The sequence below is a fragment of the Oncorhynchus keta genome, chromosome 29, assembly GCF_023373465.1.
Source record: "Oncorhynchus keta strain PuntledgeMale-10-30-2019 chromosome 29, Oket_V2, whole genome shotgun sequence".
In the NCBI taxonomy this organism is placed as follows: domain Eukaryota; kingdom Metazoa; phylum Chordata; class Actinopteri; order Salmoniformes; family Salmonidae; genus Oncorhynchus; species Oncorhynchus keta.
In genome coordinates this window covers 19,521,389-19,541,942 of record NC_068449.1, presented here as the reverse complement: position 1 = coordinate 19,541,942, position 20,554 = coordinate 19,521,389, and the positions used below count along the sequence as shown (strand labels likewise).

Genomic DNA, 20,554 nt, shown 5'->3' with positions numbered 1-20,554 from the left:
AATCAAATGATAAAACCAAGGACTAAGATTTTACCTTTTAACTGTAAAATACATATTTGTATGTTTAGTGTGAGAAACTGTGCATATTTTCTAATGATCACACAGAGCTCTAGCTTGGCTTCCTGAACTCATTAGGAAAGTGCCTTTCATCTCACATCTATGACAGTGTACTGGTTTAAAATCTATGAATTATTTTAGATGAATGGCTATAAATCGATCTCTGAATGTGCAATCATGATGAAACCACGGTCTCCTGCTGCACTACGATGTAAGGATGGCAGGTATGTGCTTTGTCAGTGGCTGTGATGTAGGGTTCAGGCAGGAGTTGGACACTCAGAAGAGCGAATGAAATGGTAGGAGGGACATCCCAGCTTCTAGTGGTTTCAGATTTCACATCCAATGTCGCACAGGCCACTGTGTCCCTGGGAACAAGAGCCATCGCTCAATGCAAGTCATTTCCATCTACGGTGTTCACAGATCCATTTGCAAGCATAAATGTCCCAGAACCACGCAGGTCACCTAAATAGGGGATTTTACATCTAAGAGGTTATGTCCCCATTGTAGGCGATTACCCAAAGAAAATACTCTGTTTTCAGATATCTAGATATGGCTTAGGATTTGTCAAGGTTGTTCAATATTACAGTACTTGAGACATTCAAGAGTAAAAAAAAAATTGGAGTTCTGAATTTTGATTTGTCTGATAAATAGAAAACTTGGCTTTGGTCTGATCAAAAAGATTCATAACAAGAGTACAGACATTAAAACACTGATTGTTGGTCACATTGCAGGACACAGCCTCAACTGACACATTATCTTTAGAAAATACTTTAAATAATATGAGAAACAAATTAAGCCTATCATGTGTTGACAGTCAACTAATCATTCTGATGATCATACAACATGTTTGTGGGTGTTTAGTCATATACTGTGTGCGCACACACAAAATGTACACATCCATATTCAGACAAGTGTATATAGAATTTGATTATCTGCAATGATTATTACCAAATTAGTACTGTGTGCTTTCATCAAAACATAACTAGTTTTAAATAGTTAGTGAAGATTCTGTGCTTTGGGCCAAGATGGCCTCTAAGATGTACATACAGTTGAAGGCATCAAACATTAAGTTAGGCTTGAGATAAGTTGTTAGTCTCCCCACTAGCCTTTGGACTCACCAAGAAAGACAGCTTTTTAAGGAAAGTCTTAGTATCGTGGGGGAGAAACAACTTTGACCAAATAGAATTTAGTTCAAACTTGTACAGAAAATCTTATTACGACAACAAGGTTTACAAAGTACAACTCTACAAGCCGCGCTGTTAAGCCAGTAATTATAAGGTGGAAATCAGCTAGCCTAGCTATAGTAAGTCTGAAATCTAGACACATTATTGGCAATGTTAATGAGTTCATTAAGGTTAGAGTTTCTTTTACAAGGTTCCTTGTTTCTTTTCCCCATGAGACACAAATATAATTCCAGTGGATAAGATTGTAACAGTTATGTGCTCTCCACATCCCTAAAGAGGAGTACTATCCTCTTGAAATTAGTTTATTTATTTTTTGTTGTTGTAAATAACCATATAAATCCAGTGCAGTTACTGATATGCCCCAAAAAAATGAATGCTGGAATCTTCCCTCTATGAGGACCATCCTGCTGATTGGAAAGTATTGTTTTAGTGCAGAGAAAGCTTTCCCACCCTTTGACCTAATATCCTTGGTTCAGGTAGACAAACATCTCATTAAAAAATATCTTGAATTTGATGGGTAAATGCATGATTAACAATCCCAAACTAATGTTTGTCATGTAAACAAACAAAACCGATAAACCAGTACCACGAATCACATACATAGTACAGTACAGTACAGTAGGTACTCTACAGAGAGCGATGACTCAAAATGTCCACTAGGGGTCTCTGTAACCTGTGGAATCCTGTGGAGACCAGGGCCATTGTGTTCATATAGCAGTAGTGTGGTCTGTGGTTTCTCCTCTGTTAGTCCAGCTTAACCCAAAACTCAGTCCAGGCTCCCCAGTGGCCTCATCACTCCAGCCTGCCAATGCAAACACGCAGGACAGCGTTGGCCTTTTGGTTGGTCGCCCTTCTCTCCCGGGGCTCCTATACAACGCTCCCAAGCTCTGTGGACTCTGTCTCGGAATCCTGATCGCTCTCCCTGTTTCAGAATGGGAACACAGCCAAGCGTTAGAAACAAAGGACTTAGCTTGTTCAAGAGGGTCCTTATTCATCGCAGAGTGGCTAAGGATTAAAGTGTGTCCTTTGCATTTAGCTGAAGTATAGAGAAAGATGCCAGAACAGAACTAAGTTTAGTGTCCCCCTGTGAAGAGATTGGTCACTGGATTGCTTAGCTCCCCAGTACACTCGGTTACTTAATTTAGGAGGAAATAGCTTGGGTCCTGCATGAACCCTGTTCTATTACAATGAGTGTCTGGCTTAGACAGCCTCAATCAGCCCTTATCGTGTGCGTGTTTGGTCTAACTCACCGCATCTCCTGCAGTAGTTTCCGGTTGCCTTGCCTCCTCTCCTCGTCGATGGGGTAGGTCTTGAATATAAACAGCCCCAGGAATATCAGAACAACAGGAGCAGGAGAGACCAGCACCTTCAGCGTTAAATTCACTGCGTCGGGTTGCGAGCAGCCTCTGGTCACATAGCCGGCAAAGCTGCAAAAACATTTCCAGGAAGAATAACATAAAAAAGGTGCAGTTTGGTTTGATTATGAATGTGGATTGTGTTATTGTTCACCACAGGACTGCACCGGTGAATTGAGAAAATTAAGCTAGGTAATCTTTAAAAACGCAGTTATCATAGGCCCTTTCATATAAAATACACACAAAAGTATGTGTACACCCCTTCAAATGATTGGATTTGGCCATTTCAGTCACACCCGTCACTGACTGGTGTGTAAAATCGAGGACACAGCCATACAATCTCCATAGACAAACATTGGCAGTAGAATGGCCTCACTGAAGAGCTCAGTGACTTTCAACATGGCAAGGTCACGCCACCTTTCCAACAAGTCAGTTCGTCAAATTTCTGCCCTGCCCCGATCAACTGTAAGTGCTGTTATTGTGAAGTGGAAACACCTAGGATCAACAACGGCTCTGGCGCAAAGTGGTAGGCGTAAAAATAGTCTGTCCTCAGTTGCAACACTCACTACAGAGTTCCAAACAGCCTCTGGAAGCAACATCAGCACAAGAACTGTTCGTCGGGAGCTTCTTGAATGGGCTTCCATGGCCGAACAGCCGCACACAAGCCTAAGATCACTTTACACAATGTCAAGCATTGTCTGGAGTGGTGTAAAGCTCGCCGCCATTACTCTTGAACAGTGGAAACGGGTTCTCTGGAGTGATGAATCACGCTTCAAATCAATAAAATCAAATTTTATTTGTCACATACACATGTTTAGCAGATGTTATTGCGGGTGTAGCTCCAACAGTGCAGTAATACCTAACAATACACACAATCTAAAGTAAAGGAATGGAATTAAGAATACATAAATGTTTGGACGAGCAATGTCAGAGCGGCATATACTAAGATACAGTAGAATAGGATAGAATACAGTATATACCCATATGAGATGATTAATGCAAAATATGTAAACATTAAAGTGGCCAGTGATTTCAAGTCTATGTATATGGGGCAGCAGTCTATGTGGGGCTAGTGATGGCGATTTAACAATCTGATGGCTTGAGATAAACAGCTTCTTTCTAGTCTCTCTGTCCCAGCTTTGATGCACCTGTACTGACCTCACCTTCTGCAGGGTGAACAGGCAGTGGCTCAGGTGGTTGTTGTCCTTGATTATATTTTTGGCCTTTGTGACATCGGGCGCTGCGTTGGGCAGACTGCACCACCCTTTGGGCCAGCAGCCTTGCGAGGGTTAACATGCTTAAACGTCTTATTCACGCCGCCAACGGCGCAGGAGAGCCCACAGTCCTTGGTGGCGGGCCACGTCAGTGGCACTGTGTTATCCTCAAAGCGGGTGAAGGTGTTTAGCTTGTTCGGAAGCACGTCAGTGTCCGCGAAGTGGCTGGTTTTCCCTTTGTGGTCCGTGATCGTCTACAGACCCTGCCATATACGTCTCGTGTCTGAGCCGTTGAATTGAGTCTCAATTTCGTCTCTACACTGATGTTTTGCCTGTTTGATTGCCTTACAGAGGAATAACTACACTGTTTGTATTCAGCCATATTCCCAGTCACCTTGCCGCTTTCAGTTTTGCGCAAATGCTGCCATCTATCCACAGTTTCTGGTTAGGGTAGGTTTTAATAGTCACAGTGGATACAACATCTCCTATACACTTCCTGATAAACTCAGTCACCGTATCAGTGTATTCCTCTGTTGATCTCGAAGGCTACCCAGAACATATCCCAGTCCACGTGATCAAAACAATCTTGAAGCGTGGATTCCGATTGGTCAGACCAGCGTTGAATCGTCCTTAGCACAGGAGGAGCTAAATGAGGTTGTGATCAGATTTCCCAAAGGGAGTGCAGGGGAGGGCCTTGTAGGCATCCCAGAAGTTGGAGTAGCAGTGGTCAAGTGTTTTAGCAGCGCGAGTATTACAGTCAATGTGTTGATAGAACTTCAGTAATGTTTTTCTCAAATTTGCTTTGTTAAAATCCCCAGGTACAATAAATGCGGCCTCAGGATATGAATTTTCCAGTTTGCATAAAGTCCAGTGAAGTTCTTTGAGGGCTGTTGTGGTATTGGCTTGAGGGGGAATACACACGGCTGTGACTATAACCAAAGATAATTATCTTGTGAGATAATACGGTCGGCATTTGATTGTGAGGTGTTCTACGTCGGGTGAACAAATGGACTTGAGTTCCTGTATGTTGTTACAATTACACCGTGAGTAGTTAATCATGAAACATACACTCCTGCCCTAATTCTTCCCGGAGAGATATTTATTCTTGTCTGCATGATGAACTGAGAACCCAGCTGGCTGACCGGACTCAGACAGTATATCCCGAGAGTGCCATGTTTCCGTATAACAGAGTATGTTACATCCCTGATGTCTCTGAAGAAAATCCTTGCCCTGAGCTCGTTAGCTTTATTATCCAGAGACTGAACATTAGCGAGTAATATACTCTGAAGCGGTGGGTGGTGTGCGTGCCTCATGAGTCATACAATAAGTCCACTCCGAGTACCTTTTTCGCGCCAGCTGTGTTTTGGAACCAATTTCGGAAAAGGATCCGATTTCGGAAAAGTTCCATTCCTGGTTGTAATGCTGGTGAGTTACTGCTGCTCTGATATCCAAAAGTTCTTCCCGGCTGTAATAACACAAAACATTTCCTGGGCTAATAATATAAGAAATAACACAGAAAAAAAAAAAAATACTGCAAAGTTTCCTAAGAGCTAGAAGCACAGCAGCCCAATCCGTTGGTGCCATCTTCACCATCTGGCAGTCCGCAGCCAAATCTGGGTTTGGCAGATGCCAGGAGAACGCTACCTGCCCGAATGCTGTGCTAACTGTAAAGTTTGGTGGACGAGGGATAATGGTCTGAGGCTGGTTCGGGGCTAGGCCCCTTAGTTCCAGTGAAGGGAAATCTTAACGCTACCGCATACAATGACATTCTAGACAATTCTGTGCTTCCAACTTTGTGGCAACAGTTTGGGGAAGGCTCTGTCATGTTTCAGCATGACAAAGCCCCCATGTGCAAAGCGAGGTCCATACAGAAATGGTTTGTCAAGATCGGTGTGGAAGAACTTGACTTGCTTGCACAGAGCCCTGACCCATCAAATACTTTTGAGATGAATTATAAAGCCGACTGCAAGCCAGGCCTAATTACCCAACATCAGTGCCTGACCTCACTAATGCTCTTGTAGCTGAATGGCAGCAAGTCCCCTCAGCAAAAACATCTAGTGGAAAGCCTTCCCAGAAGAGTGGAGACTTATGGCAGCAAAGGGGGGGACCAACTCCATACTAGAGAGAGGGGCAGCTGAACACCGTATGCTGGAAAACACCCAGTTTGTCATTTTTTATTAAAACAAAACCGCTATTAAATTCATTAAGAATACTAAACATGTTTAGCTTTTAACAGCTAGGAAACACCGCTAACCAAACAGTGCTAGATGGCTGTACTACAGACACCTGTCGTTATCGTCGTGTGAAAGACGCATTGTTAAAAAAATTGAAAAACAACTGGTTGCAGTAAAGAGCCAACCTGGATACTAAAGGAGACCCTGAGGGAAATCGAGAAGTACCAACAGCTTTACGCTATGGAGGAACAACATACTCCATCATGGAAAGAGCCGACTACCTCACAAAAGGACTCGAACCAGACACGGATGATTTACTTACCGTTGAAGTAGAGGCTTGTGCTCTGGCTGGAATCCATGCAACACTAGACATACAAAGTCGTAGCATGCGTGAAAATCTATTATTTTCTGGGATTCCTGAGGACGCATCCAATAATCCAGAGGGCGTGATCAGAGAATTCATGCAATCCGCCTTGAAACTTCCTCTAGAGACTAAACAAGGTGGCGTTCCACTGTGTAAACAGACTTGGAGCGACAAGACCAAGGGTCCCTGACCAATCATTGCAAAATTTGAACACTACCAACAAAAGCAGAGGAAGGGAGCTCAAAGGGACCAAATTCTGTCTCAATGACCAATTTCCCCGGGAGATAAACAAACGTCGCAAGACACTGTATCCTGTACAGAGGCAACAGAAGGAGAGGGGTACACGTGCCTTTCTCATTGTGGACAAACTTTTTATAGATGGACAGCTATTCCGAGACAGCTCCATAACACCATGGCTGTACTGAATTCTACAGGGATTTCAGGTTACGAAAAAAAGAAAGTATGGGAACTGTAAAAAATATAAAAACACTAAGAAGTGGATATGAACACACACACTCAATTACATGTTCACTTACACACTTGATCCCGCTCTCTACTCTCTCTCCATTGTCAAGAACTGTTGTATAATTTAATATATATATTTCGAACAAGCAAGGGGAAGATATCAGAACAGGGACATTGGGTAATAATAACATATTGTACGGAATGCATTTGTACTGTCGTGAAGCAGTCTCTATAGTAATGCATGGTCTTGCTCATGATCGTGTGAAATGTCAATTGCTATGGAAATGCTGGGAGGTGTTTTTTCAATGATGTTAAAGGTAATTATAATTAAACTATGATGGTGATACGATATGGATTACAATTATCATCATGAATATTAAGGCTATATGCACTACATGACAACACACAGACACACTCAATTATTATGTCAACTTCTGACACATTGGGAATGTGATGAAAGAAATAAAAGCTGAAATAAATCATTCTCTACTATTATTCTGACATTTCACATTCTTAAAACAAAGTGGTAATCCTAACTGACCTAAAACAGGGAATTGTTACTAGGATTAAACGTCAGGAATTGTGAAAAACGGAGTTTAAATGTATTTGGCTAAGGCGTAAATAAACGTCCGACTTCAACTGTGTATGTATGTAAGATTTATTTTTTAAATGCCCATAATTTTGGAATGAGATGTTCGAGAAGTTGTCCACATACTTTTGGTGATGTAGTGCGTTTCAAACTTTTAGGAACTGCAAAATACAGTTTAATTTCAAACTAAGCTCATTAAATTGTCAACATGCTAAGTTTTTACAACGTCAGTTTATCATGTACAATACCTGCAAGAGAGAAAAACAAACTCACTCTAGACTGAGAGTAGAGATGCCGAGGGATATTCCTGAGGCGAACTTGGTGAAGAAGACATAGAAGGAGTAGAAAATGGCCTCGTGGCCACTAGAGTCTGGATTCTTCACTTTGAAATCATCCACCACATCTGGAAGCATTGACCTGAGAAACAAGGAAATATGTGAATGGATCCCAAAAGGCAAGCCACACCAGACTGGATAAAAGTAAAGAGACACTGGAGATAGATAATCTATAGGTGGGTGTGCTGAGGTACATTCAGTAGTCTGTTTACCAAGGTAGGAGGAAAGCTGCAGCCACACTGACTCCTGCAGCCACAGAGACCACATAGGCCACAATGAGACTGCTTTCTATGCAGACGATCAGGATCATGAAGGGCACTGCCCACTGCAGAGAGAGACGCATAGGATAGACATGAAATGAGGCATGAGAGAGAGTTCCATAACACAGCATGAAACTCCACACCAACACACACTACTCACCGTGATGCCAATGTAGACGGCAGTCTTCTTCCCGAATCGGATCAGGAACCACTGCCAGAATGGAATGGACAAAGTCCCAGAGAGCTAGAAATAAAACACCAAAGAAGAGCATTAAGATATTTAACTTTTAAACAATTTCCATAAAAATTAATAGAAATACTTCTCTGCGCAATGTGGGAACAGAATAGGTCAGACTGACCGATGGGCTAAAAGGTCATGGGAGAAGGACAATGTGAAAGGGCCCTTTATTTAACCCTGCTGGGGGTACATGACCCCTGAACTCTTATAGGAGGTGTGGTCAACCGGTGTGTCAAATGATCACACAAGGATTAGCGAGTGGCTGAGCAACTAGCACTATGAGAAATATCAAACAATTCATCAGTGCTGACCACAAAACCAGCAGCATCTAAGGACCTTTGAGGATTTGGCTAAAACACAAATAGATCTGGTGACATCTCCTGCTCCAGTAGCCAAGCCAGGGCAGGGCAGGGCAGGGCAGGGCAGGGCAGGGCAGGGCAGGGCAGGGCAGGGCAGCTCTAGATCCTACTCAGGCAGATAGAGGCGACGGTGCAGAATAGAAAAGCAAGGGTTCCCATGGTGGTGCTGACAGATCGCCTGGGCAACAAAGACCCCTCTGTGCTCCTTTCTCTCACCGATGGGGTGTGTGAGAGGGGGACAGGTTCCCAGGGGCAACAACAACAACACCTCTAACCCCAAAAATGTGCCCTCTCATCCCCATGGCAACACGTCTCCTTGCGTGAAGAAAAAAACAAAAACAGGGGGGTGATTTTCTCAGAGAATAATAGACTTCACTCACCATAATGACCAGCAGAATGTTCTGGAAGTCATTTCTAAAGCCCAGGGTGTAGGTGATGAACAGGGCAAAGTTCCCCTCCAGGAGCTGCCAGGAAGAGAGCAATACAATACACCTCAAACTGAATGAACAGGAAGTAGGTCTAATATACATAAAGAAAACTAAACACTAGGCTATAGCCAGTCATAAAGAATTGTTTGTTTGGTTGTTTATGTGTGTGCTTAACTGTAGCCCATCTCTGAGTGTGACTCACCATGAAAGCCAGCGAGGTGAAGAGGAATCCCATGACCAGTTTGACATACGGCCCATATCCCATCACCATCCTCACACCCTCTAAGAACGACATGGGTTCTGTCTTCAGACGCCCACACTCTAGGACCAAAACAAAGCTGGCATTTTAAATCTGATTAGGTGCACTGTGCCAAAAATCAGCTGAAGAAGACTTATCTGATATTATTTCTTATCCCTCATCCATGGCATTTACAGACTGCCAAAATATGTCCCTCTCCTAGTTACTTATAACAAAATAATTCTTCGAACATTTGCGGGTTGAGAGAAAGTGGAAAAGTTTGCTTGTGGGTAACAAACAAATCTTTCCTACTCTAAATATGAAAAAAAAACCTGTTTGAATTAAGTCATTGTAAAGATATTCTGATAAGAGACAAACATTTAAAATAAAATCAATTAATCAATTCCCACCTTCCTGCTCTCTGACTCCCAGGAACAGGACTGTAGCACAGAGAACGTACATGGTACAGATGACTGCTGAGGCGGTGAGGTAGGCTTGTTTCTGTTAGGGGGACAGGAGGAGCAGGGGTAGGGGCACATTCCACTTCTAACGTTACTATAACAGTGTTATGCCATGTTATACAACATGACATCCCTAGGGTCCCCCACTCACCGTTTCATCTAGGGAGATGTGGGTGATGTTGAAGTCTGACCCCATCAGTGTGGAGTTACCGTTGTCAAGGACATCCAGGTCACCTGGGAGACAGGGGGCGATCGCCCCGCCCACAATCTGCCCCTGGATTGCTGTGCCAACCACTGTTCCCAGCACCTCCACTGTCATACCTGAACAAGAGAGTGGGATGGGGAGAGTGAGAAAGAGCAGAATGAAGACCTTACATTACAACTACATGAGATGCTACAAAACCGTAAAGATGTCCAGGTTGACATACGGTAGGCAGTGGCAGAGTCCCTCTCTTTCTGGTCCATGCTGATAAACATGGTGAGCGCTGAGTACGGCACATGGAAGCACTGCGCACAGAAAAAAAAACATCAGCATTGCTGGCACAATAACCATGAAACCACATTACAGTAACAATCAATGGGGATTGAGTAACAATGTATTGTAACATGTGCCCCTTCTTATCAATAAAACAAGAGACTGCGTAGAGAGAGGCGAGACTGACCGTCTGCAGAGACTGGAAGAGGCAGTAGAAGACCAGGTACCACAGGACCTTCCCCTGCTCCACCGGAGGGACATACCAGATCAGGAAGTAGGTGAGCACTGCAAACGGAGTGGAGATGAGGATCCTGAGGGGAAAACAGGAGTGTATCAATACAATGTAATGATGGATGAGCATTTAAAATGTGTGGGTGTTTGAGGAGGTCTATTTCATCTCTGTGACCGGAAAATTAGTGAAATATTATACAAACACAATTTACTACAGTATTGAAGAAGTGAATATTTCTTATCACAATTATGATTTCCATCAGTCCCTGCCAGATGACGTAAATTAGTGACACCTGTGTGACACTTGGTAGTGATGGCAGTAGTGGTAGCAGAGTTTGGGCCACTAACTTACATCATCTGCACAGGGTTGAGATTTTTAAACTCTGTAAAGTAACTAACTTGAACCCCCTCTCTTTCTCATTTTCTTACATCCACACTCCCTTTCTTTCTTTGCATTGAAAGCAGGTATTTGTGAATAATCCCTTAATTATCTGTTGTTTGGGGCTGTGTGTGGAGAATGGGCTCAGAATGGGCTCAGAATGGGCTCAGTGGGGAGTTTCTCTGTTCACTGTGCCACCTGGGAGACTGTGGTGGGCTGTACTTATGGTGGCACCATACTGACCCTGCCTCACCCCACTTTACAGCCACAATCCCACAATACACCTGAAAAGCACACCAATCCATTCCAGCTAGAGTTGCAGAACAACCATAGAGAACTATGGATCCACTACTTGGTTTCCAGAAGACAAGTCAGCTCAAAAAAATAGACTTTGGGGGCATTGCTGGAATGGTATTTTGGAGACAAGTATCTACTGACTAAGACATTTCTATGCCAGCAGGGCAGTGGGTGTTCGTCTTAGCCCCACACTGGTCTCAGCAAAATACACAGTTGAGAACAGCAGTCACTAACATTACATGCTCATCTGCCAAGTGTATTAATTACTACAACAACATTAATACTGTACAACAATATCTTTGTAATAGGTCATGTTTCTTTCCATCAGTCCTCTGTGTTTGAGCCTACAGTCCCCAGGGGGACTATCATCTCATTGAACTGAAAATGCGTGTTTGTTTATGTTACAAGACACATGTCGACCCCACTCACGCATGGCCAGTCAATGGGAGTGGCAATCCTCTGTAGCCAACATCCACTGAACTGGGGAAGCACCATATAAGCACCCTCTGTCTGCTTCCTTAGCGTACATGGGCTGACTGAATGGGGTTAATGAGAGTCAATAGACTGATCTGACTGGAAATAGAGGTCAGATATCTCCTAGATTGTCTGTGTTTTGTACACTGTCACTATGGTTGAATACACAAAGCTCACAGCAAGAGCACGGCAGCGGCAGCCCCACACCAATGACCTTGAGGTGACACCCTAGCTACACAACGACGTAGGCAGGACAAGAGGAAAAGGCTCAAGGTTTTATTCTGCAAACAGACTTGATCACCACCTGTCTGTGAGAAACATTACTGTGCTTCTTAAAGTTAGGTCAACATTGACTTATCAAGCTCCTAATACTTCAGGGAGAGAGACTATTAAAGTACTTATCAGAGTCCATTAAGAGAACTGTGTTCTCTATTACAACAATTGTATGTTATTTTTGTGACATCCAATATGATAAATCTATTACTCAGCTATCCGTCTGTCTGGCAGGTGGCTACATGGAAGTAAAAGGAAGGCTGTCTATTTTCACTGTGTATGACAACAATATTCACATTCTAGAGACGTCTAGAATTCCACAGGCTGTTTATGACTCGGTAATACAATTCTGGAAAAAACATATTCCACTAATAGCGCTAATTAAAAAGGCAGAGGCATTCAGAAGGGGAAATAGCTTTAGTCAAGGTTTAGTTAAGTGATGCATCTCCTTGTCTGTGTTCAGGCTCTGATAAGAATTTTCTGGGGGATTTGTAGTGGTTTATACAGACCAGAAACCTAACAATGACCTCATTGACATTCAGCCAATAATCTCCCCTCTACTTGACCTGCGGTAACCTCTCTCTGAATCAGCCAGCCCACTCCCCAACTGCCATCTCTCACACACACACACACACACACACACACACAGCACACCCCCATTGGCCTAAATCTAGTGGTGTGTTGAGGGCTGGACCAATCAGAGAGGGTGATGCCGGTTTTCTCCCTCTACACTTGCAGCTCAGGCACACCAGGCAGACTATTGTACGTCACATGCCCAGGGTCTTAAGATATCAAGTAAATCCAGTTGTTACCACCATGAATAAACCTCCTTTATCGATGCCATTCCTAGCAAGTCACAGTATTATGCCAAATATGAATTGCAACCACAAAAGGTCAATATCTCCTTGTATCAGAGTATGTGAAATTAACAGGTGTGCCTTATTAAAAGTTCATTTGTGGAATTGCTTTCCATCTCAATGCGTTTGAGCCAATCAGTTGTGTTGTGAAAAGGTAGGGGGGTATACAGAAGATAGCCCTATTTGGTAAAAGACCAAGTCCATATTATGGCAAGAACAGCTCAAATAAGCAAAGCAAAATGACAGTCCATTAAGAGATGAAGGTCAGTCAATGTGGAATATTTCAAGAACTTTGAAAGTTTCTTCAAGTGCAATTGCTAAAACCATCAAGTGCTATGACAAAATTGGCTCTCATGAGAACCGCCACAGGAAGGTAAGACCCAGAATGACCTCTGCTGCAGACAATAAGTTCATTAGAGTTACCAGCCTCAGAAATTGCAGCCCAAATAAATGCTTCACAGAGTTCAAGTAACAGACACAACTCAACATCAACTGTTCAGAGGAGACTGTGTGAATCAGGCCTTCATGGTCAAATTGCTGCAAAGAAACCACTACTAAAGGACACCAATAATAAGAAGAGACTTGCTTGGGCCAAGAAACACAAGCAATGGACATTCGACTGGTGGAAATCTGTCCCTTGGTCTGATGAGTCCAAATTTGAGATTTTTGGTTCTAACCGCTGTGTCTTTGTGAGAAGCAGAGTAGGTGAATGGATGATCTCTGCATGTGTGGTTCCCACCGTGAAGCATGGAGGAGGTGTGATGGTGCTTTGCTGGTGACACTGTCTGTGATATATTTAGAATTCAAGGCACACTTAACCAGCATGGCTACCACAACATTCTGTAGTGATACGCCATCCCATCTGGTTTGAGCTTAGTGGGACTAAAGTTTGTTTTACAAAAGGACAATGACCCAACACACCTCTAGCCTGTGTAAGGGCTATTTGACCAAGAAGGAGAGTAATAGAGTGCTGCATTAGATGACACCTGAAACCCCACCTCTTCAAGGAATACCTAGGATAGGGTAAGTAATCCTTCTCCCCCCTAAAAAGATTTAGATGCACTATTGTAAGTGGCTGTTCCACTGGATGTCATAAGGTGTATGCACCAATTTGTAAGTCGCTCTGGATAAGAGCGTCTGCTAAATGACTTAAATGTAAATGTAAATGACCTGGCCTCCACAAATCACCCAACCTCAACCCAATTGAGATGATTTGGGATGAGTTGGACCGCAGAGTGAAAGAAAAGCAGCAAACAAGTGCTCAGCATCTGTGGGAACTCCTTCAATACCATTGAAGAATCTAAAAGATCAAATATATTTTGATTTGTTGAACACCTTTTTGGTTACTACATGATTCCATATGTGTTATTTCATAGTTGTGATGTCTTCACTATTATTCTACAATGTAGAAAATAGTAAAAATAAAGAAAAACCCTTGAATGAGTAGGTGTGTCCAAACTTTTGACTGGTACTGTATGTCACCCACCACTAGGCTTAGTCTCGCTTAAGGCATCTGGGGCACAAGCAAAGAATTCGAAATCTATTTCTATGGGCACAGGCTTCAAAGTACTCAGAGCCTTTGGTGGAAACATCCAGTGCCAGCACAGAACAACAAAGCAAAAAGCACCTGGGCATTCCAGAACTAAATGAGGTCCTCTGGAGCTAAATAAGACAGCCTTGTTCCAGTCTGTCCTGGTTTGCACCCAGATGAGAAGGTAAAAGCTACAACAACCTAAGACGAACAGTGGCCAACAGCAGATAAAGATAAGAGTAGGTAGCGACTGATGTAAAAATAGAGAGCAAATTAGGCATATCACTGCAATTCAGTGACAGCCTGATCTCTCTATTCAAACTATTCTACCTCAGCGTCGCTGTCACGATTACCGCCCATATTTCAATTACAACTACTGTTTTCCCTCTAGTCGTGACGAGAGGTTTTGCATTAAAAAAAATATATAATTTCCTCTCCTCTTTCATTCCTGCCTACTGTAATATGTCCGCTGGGTGACCGAGGCAGAGGCACCTACCAGGGCATCATCCGGCCACACCTGGTCCATCTGCTCCGACTAACCAGGAAGCCCACCGTTGGGTCCGTCACTGCATCCCAGGCCCGGCCCACAAACAAGATGATAGAGGCATATAATGGGTCCAGCTATGGAGAGACAAAGATAAAGGGAGATAAGTAAGGTGTGTGTGGGGGGGTAGAATACAAAGAATTTGAGTCATTGTCTGTCAGACCACTACAATCACAGACATCAGCCATCATCTCTCCTCACAGAACAAAGAGTGGCTATTGAAACAGAAATAAAACAGAGGCATAACTCAGTTGGATTGCATCTTAGCAACAAGATGACTAAGACAATATTTGAGAAATGATACATGGCCAGGCCACATTGGCAACATTACCATCTGAACAATGTGGTGTTTAAGTCCATTCCAATGAGCTCATTAGCTCACTGGTTGAAAGAGTTGTATTCAGTGAGAGCACTACAGTGAGCACAGTGTACAGTCTATCACTTGCTAATTGAGTGACAAAGCAAAGCAGTGTGAGTCAGAATTAATTTGCTTCACTAGATGAGTCATGCCAAAGTCTGTTAAAATGATACCAGATCTTTGGCCTTGCCCTTAGTCATCTTGAGAAGCGTTTCAAGTATAAATACAGTAAAGTACACACACTAAAGGGTAAAACAAAATATGTTTTGAGCATGTTTAGACAACTGCAAATTTCAAGGAGTTGGTCTTGATGGTGACTTTGTGATGTCATTGGTTCCGTTTGAATCCCATCTCACTCACCTGGGCCACATCCAGCAGGTAGATCTGGAGAAAGAAGCCCAGCGCGCTGCCTGTGATCTGGTAGGGAGCCCCTCCGATGGCATAGCACAACTTACTGCACATTGACAGACGGCCATTGTTGTCCCTCCGCTGGAAAATGGGGAGAGAAGAAGCACATAGCATGACAATAGTACACATAGACTAAACACAGACTTAAAAAGAAAATCAGAATATTGTGAAAGCATTGGATTTTTAGGGGTTGCTAAAGATGCACAGTTTAGCTGTTGTGATACAGGATCTTTGTATGTCTATATCCAACTCTGCCTTTGTATTAAAAACTGACAAAATGTTGGAGGCATCACTTGGGTATATGAGCATCACTTCTTTGATCATGTAGCATTCCTCTGTGCAGGATCTAACTGTACAGGAAGTGGATTTGATCATTGAACTGGGTCTTGATTGCTCAGTCGAGGTAAATACACATCTGGCCAAACTCACCCACTTGACCCCCCCCCTCAAGTCCGGTTTAATTCAGAGACTTCTGGCCCAACAGCGGCTAGTAAAACAACATGTCTCATTGTGAGCCCAAGATTGGCCAACGCTCCTCACCCCACCATTGAATGTCAGATTAGTACTAAATCCCTCTGACTATGCAGTCTGGGCCACTACGAGTTTAGAAAGTGGTGTGAGACTGGGAGGTCACTGTAGTTCAGTCACTGTACAACTCTGCCTGGTGCCGGAGGCAGCGATTGGCTCTGGCTATGGGATGATCAGCCATTCCGAGATTCCTTCAGTGGCCTGAGCGGAGGCCACCAACAGTCAGCAGACAGTCAGGAGTGCACACACCCCCATCCTTCCCATCACAAACACATCCTGCTGGTCAATGAGCAAATACACCCAGTCCAACAGCCAATCATTGTAAAGAGCATCTAGCCAGTCTGACACCATGTGTTCTGTCAGTATTGAGAGCAGACACCTGGTTTTACATGCTCCTCTGACCTCTTCATGGTAATTTCCCTGGTGAAATATACCCCCATAGAACAGGAATTATGTCCCATATTGCCTTCAGGAATGTGGCCTAAAGATATCATGTGTAGGACAAATTGTATGGAAAATCCCTTATAACAGTGACATCTCTAAAATGGTTTTGAGGTGACACACATGGCACCTCCTTGACATGCAGAATGAAGGGTGAATAGCCTTTGAGCTCCTCAGGCAGACCTGACTGACCAGAAGAAGCAAGTCCTGCACTATGGCCAAAACGAAACACTACACACTGGGAATACACCTGGTAAAAGAATTCCAGACATTTTGTCTGTATGACAGCACATCGGTGAGCCCCATAAGAGACATCCAGTCCAGTACTCACGTCATGTCAGTGAACATCAGTAAAACAGACTTATTATATGAATCTGTTTCTTCTTTTAGGTCATTTAGCAGACGCTTTACCCATAGAGACTTACAGTAGTGAGTGCTTACATTGTCGTACAGGTCTCCGTGGGAATCGAATCCACAACCCTGGCGTTGCAAGCGCTATGCATTATTCTTCAGACAAAATCCCATTCATAGCTAAAATACGGGTTAAATGAAGGCATGTCCCTTTAAAACCGGTAAAGTTTTTTCCTCTGAACAGCTGCACCAAGACAGATGGTCTAGCGTGGTGAAAATCAAGCCCCACCGATGAAGCTAGAGAATATTTGGTGTGATGATGTCCAATCATGTAATATATGGTTTAGCCACAGTTAGACCATTATAAGCCACTCATTGTTAATGTCAATCCCATGAAGGCTATTTGGGGCTTGAAACGGGATTGAAATATAAGTAATTTCAATAGCCTATAATGGCATCGCATGCCTTTCTGCCAATTAGGAAAACTGTCCGATTGGGAAAACCGTTAGTTTCGCTGTTAATAGCGTAACTATATCAAACCCGCCTCAATTGTATACTGTTTAATTGTTAAAATATTTTAGTGAATTTGTGTGCGTTGAAAACTCCATTATAATAATGCCTACGGCTACAATAGACTACCCATATCCCTCCATGTGATGCAAATTAATAGATTGCTCGTCAAATAATAATCTGCTGATATCTATAGTCTAAATGAAGATAATGTATTATGCCACAAATGAATAGTCCTACAATTATCGTACTTACCTTGGCAATTTTGATTCCATCTTGACTTATTGGTTTTGTTGGTAATAGACTTGCCGCGGCATATTGCTCCGCGCCCTCTCCTTTTGCCATATCGTTTTAAATCGATTCAATTTGAAAAGCCTTTGATGTTTCTATTCTCCTCACTGAATCTTGAAACCGCGCGAGTACCTTAAGTAGCCGTTTGAGCTCTGAGTTCCACACTCAATTTGGTACGCTGGTGTCCTTGGCTTGACGTTGGATACATTCATTTTCAATGATTGCACGCGTGAAATGTGCGGAGGATTGTGGGAACATGGGCGACAAGACCGCTGCTAGCAGAGCGGGTTCTAAAAGTTCAGCTCTTGCCAATTTTTTGAAAACGTAATGCGGCCACTGCTGACTATAACCAATCAGACGAGGAGTAGATGTTTGCTTGATAATCTTCATGAAACATACCCCATTCAAAACAGAAGATGTGATATTTAGATGACCCCCCTTTCAAATAGACTTAATTGACCACTTATTTGCAGGTATAGGCTACCTTTTAAATAAAAACCTAGCGGTCAAACAGGGAAATGGTTCCACTCATTTTTCCACAATTTACTTTCCTCTATAGCGTAGGGTATTTTAGGAACACTTAAAAATAAAGACTGTTTTGTGTAGGATTACCCTGGTGACTATTTGGTAATCCTGTAAATCATTCTAGGACAAGCTGACTTTTATTAATATATTCGCCTGTTTTACCCGCAAAAATTAAATGCTAATTAGCTGCTAATGTGGTATTCATAAAGAACAAATGCCATGATGCTCCGGACGAGACTGCCGAATCAAGGCAAAGGTAAAAATCTCTGGATTAACTATCTAATGTTACCTAAATGTTGTAATAAATAAATCGGCTAAATTTCTTTAAATGGACAATTCTGTAGACTGTCTTGTGCAAGTTTTAAATTGACTCAATACCTGTAAGCAAATGTGTCAGCCAGAGATGGCTTGCGGACATTTGCAGTTTTGCATCATGTCTACTTTGATGCTAATTAGCATTTTCAAATCTGAGCGTAAATAGTGCCGAATATATTGATATAAATCACGTTGTCCAAGAGAGATTTACATGGTTGTCAAACTTCACGCCAGGGTAAGCCTGCACGACCCACAGCCCTTATTTGAAGTGTTCCTAAAATCCTCCATGGAAAAAATTAATGTTGGAAAAACGGTTGGAACCGTTTCCCTGTTTGACTGCAATGTTGTATGGGTATTATGACACCACTGCGGGGTTCTATAGGGGAGATGTTGTTAAAACATGAGGGCTGTTTGCAGTTCAAATTAGGGAGGTGTTAAACAATTGAAGTGTTAATGAATTTACCTGCAAAAAAAGCCATTCACACAGACCCAATACCTAGATTTTGGTTTACAGGGCCTGCGAAAATGCAGAAATCATGACTTGGTCTTTAGTAGGCTACACCTTCCAACCCAATACTTTTTCCAGGCAACTTTGGCGTCCCGACAACTTTTTGCTGACTTTTCTTTATATATGAAAGGTATTGCCAGCGACAGAGCCTCTACTTTTATTTACGCCAACCGACCTAGTCATGATTGCGGTAAAGTTCTGCCAAATATGAAATGTAGCTGTAATGCTGAGGCGGCATTGGCAATCACTACGCTCATAAGCGCTTGATGATTGCTCGGCAGCACCTGTTACTACTGTTCTCCTGGCAGTTCTAAACTTTGGAGGCATGTCACTTCACCCATCTCTTCGCATAGCTCACCACATGCAGTGTTTTCTTAAGCACAACTGGATGGATCCATAAATAATTACTGTGGGAATAAATATCACTCCTTTGATGAACAGGGCTCCGGGCAGCCGAGCGGAAATGGAGGAAAACTCGCCTCCCTGCGGACCTGGCATCCTTTCACTCCCTCCTCTCTACATTTTCCTCCTCTGTCTCTGCTGCTAAAGCCACTTTCTACCATTCTAAATTCCAAGCATCTGCCTCTAACCCTAGGAAGCTCTTTGCCACCTTCTCCTCCCTCCTGAATCCTCCCCCCCTCCCTCCTCCCTCTCTGCAGATGACTTCGTCAACCATTTTGAAAAGAAGGTCGATGACATCCGATCCTCGTTTGCTAAGTCAAACGACACCGCTGGTTCTGCTCACACTGCCCTACCCTATGCTCTGACCTCTTTCTCCCTCTCTCTCCAGATGAAATCTCGCGTCTTGTGACGGCCGGCCGCCCAACAACCTGCCCGCTTGACCCTATCCCCTCCTCTCTTCTCCAGACCATTTCCGGAGACCTTCTCCCTTACCTTACCTCGCTCATCAACTCATCCCTGACCGCTGGCTACGTCCCTCCCGTCTTCAAGAGAGCGAGAGTTGCACCCTTCTGAAAAAACCTACACTCGATCCCTCCGATGTCAACAACTACAGACCAGTATCCCTTCTCTCTTTTCTCTCAAACTCTTGAGCGTGCCGTCCTTGGCCAGCTCTACCGCTATCTCTCTCAGAATGACCTTCTTGATCCAAATCAGTCAGGTTTCAAGACTAGTCATTCAACTGAGACTGCTCTTCTCTGTATCACGGAGGCGCTCCGCACTGCTAAAGCTAACTCTCTCTCCTCTGCTCTCATCCTTCTAGACCTATCGGCTGCCTTCGATACTGTGAACCATCAGATCCTCCTCTCCACCCTCTCCGAGTTGGGCATCTCCGGCGCGGCCCACGCTTGGATTGCGTCCTTCCTGACAGGTCGCTCCTACCAGGTGGCGTGGCGAGAATCTGTCTCCTCACCACGCGCTCTCACCACTGGTGTCCCCCAGGGCTCTGTTCTAGGCCCTCTCTTATTCTCGCTATACACCAAGTCACTTGGCTCTGTCATAACCTCACATGGTCTCTCCTATCATTGCTATGCAGACGACACACAATTAATCTTCTCCTTTCCCCTTCTGATGACCA

General features: G+C 43.4%; 1 protein-coding gene across 1 annotated transcript; it reads right to left on the bottom strand.

The window, feature by feature from the left end:
- Positions 1-1,508: 1,508 nt before the first annotated feature.
- LOC118362406 (sodium-dependent lysophosphatidylcholine symporter 1-B-like) lies at positions 1,509-18,828 on the bottom strand. Its single transcript, XM_035742708.2, has 14 exons — positions 17,634-18,828; positions 15,501-15,629; positions 14,735-14,859; positions 10,384-10,507; positions 10,150-10,228; positions 9,873-10,042; positions 9,671-9,761; positions 9,225-9,343; positions 8,975-9,058; positions 8,158-8,241; positions 7,950-8,062; positions 7,676-7,819; positions 2,492-2,668; positions 1,509-2,163 (listed from the first exon to the last, which is right to left on the bottom strand). The coding sequence occupies exons 1-14, from the start codon at positions 17,721-17,723 to the stop codon at positions 2,109-2,111; spliced, it is 1,584 nt and encodes a 527-aa protein (XP_035598601.1). The 5' UTR covers positions 17,724-18,828; the 3' UTR covers positions 1,509-2,108.
- Between the last annotated feature and the right edge of the window lie 1,726 nt (positions 18,829-20,554).

Coding starts and splice junctions, on each gene's coding strand:
- LOC118362406 (XM_035742708.2), bottom strand. CDS start 17,723: ATGGCAAAAGGAGAGGGCGCGGAGCAATATGCCGCGGCAAGTCTATTA. Junction 9,059..9,224: donor TCACCTCGCTGGCTTTCATG/GTGAGTCACACT, acceptor TCTTCCTGGCAG/CTCCTGGAGGGGAACTTTGC. Junction 8,242..8,974: donor ACATTCTGCTGGTCATTATG/GTGAGTGAAGTC, acceptor TTTTATTTCTAG/CTCTCTGGGACTTTGTCCAT.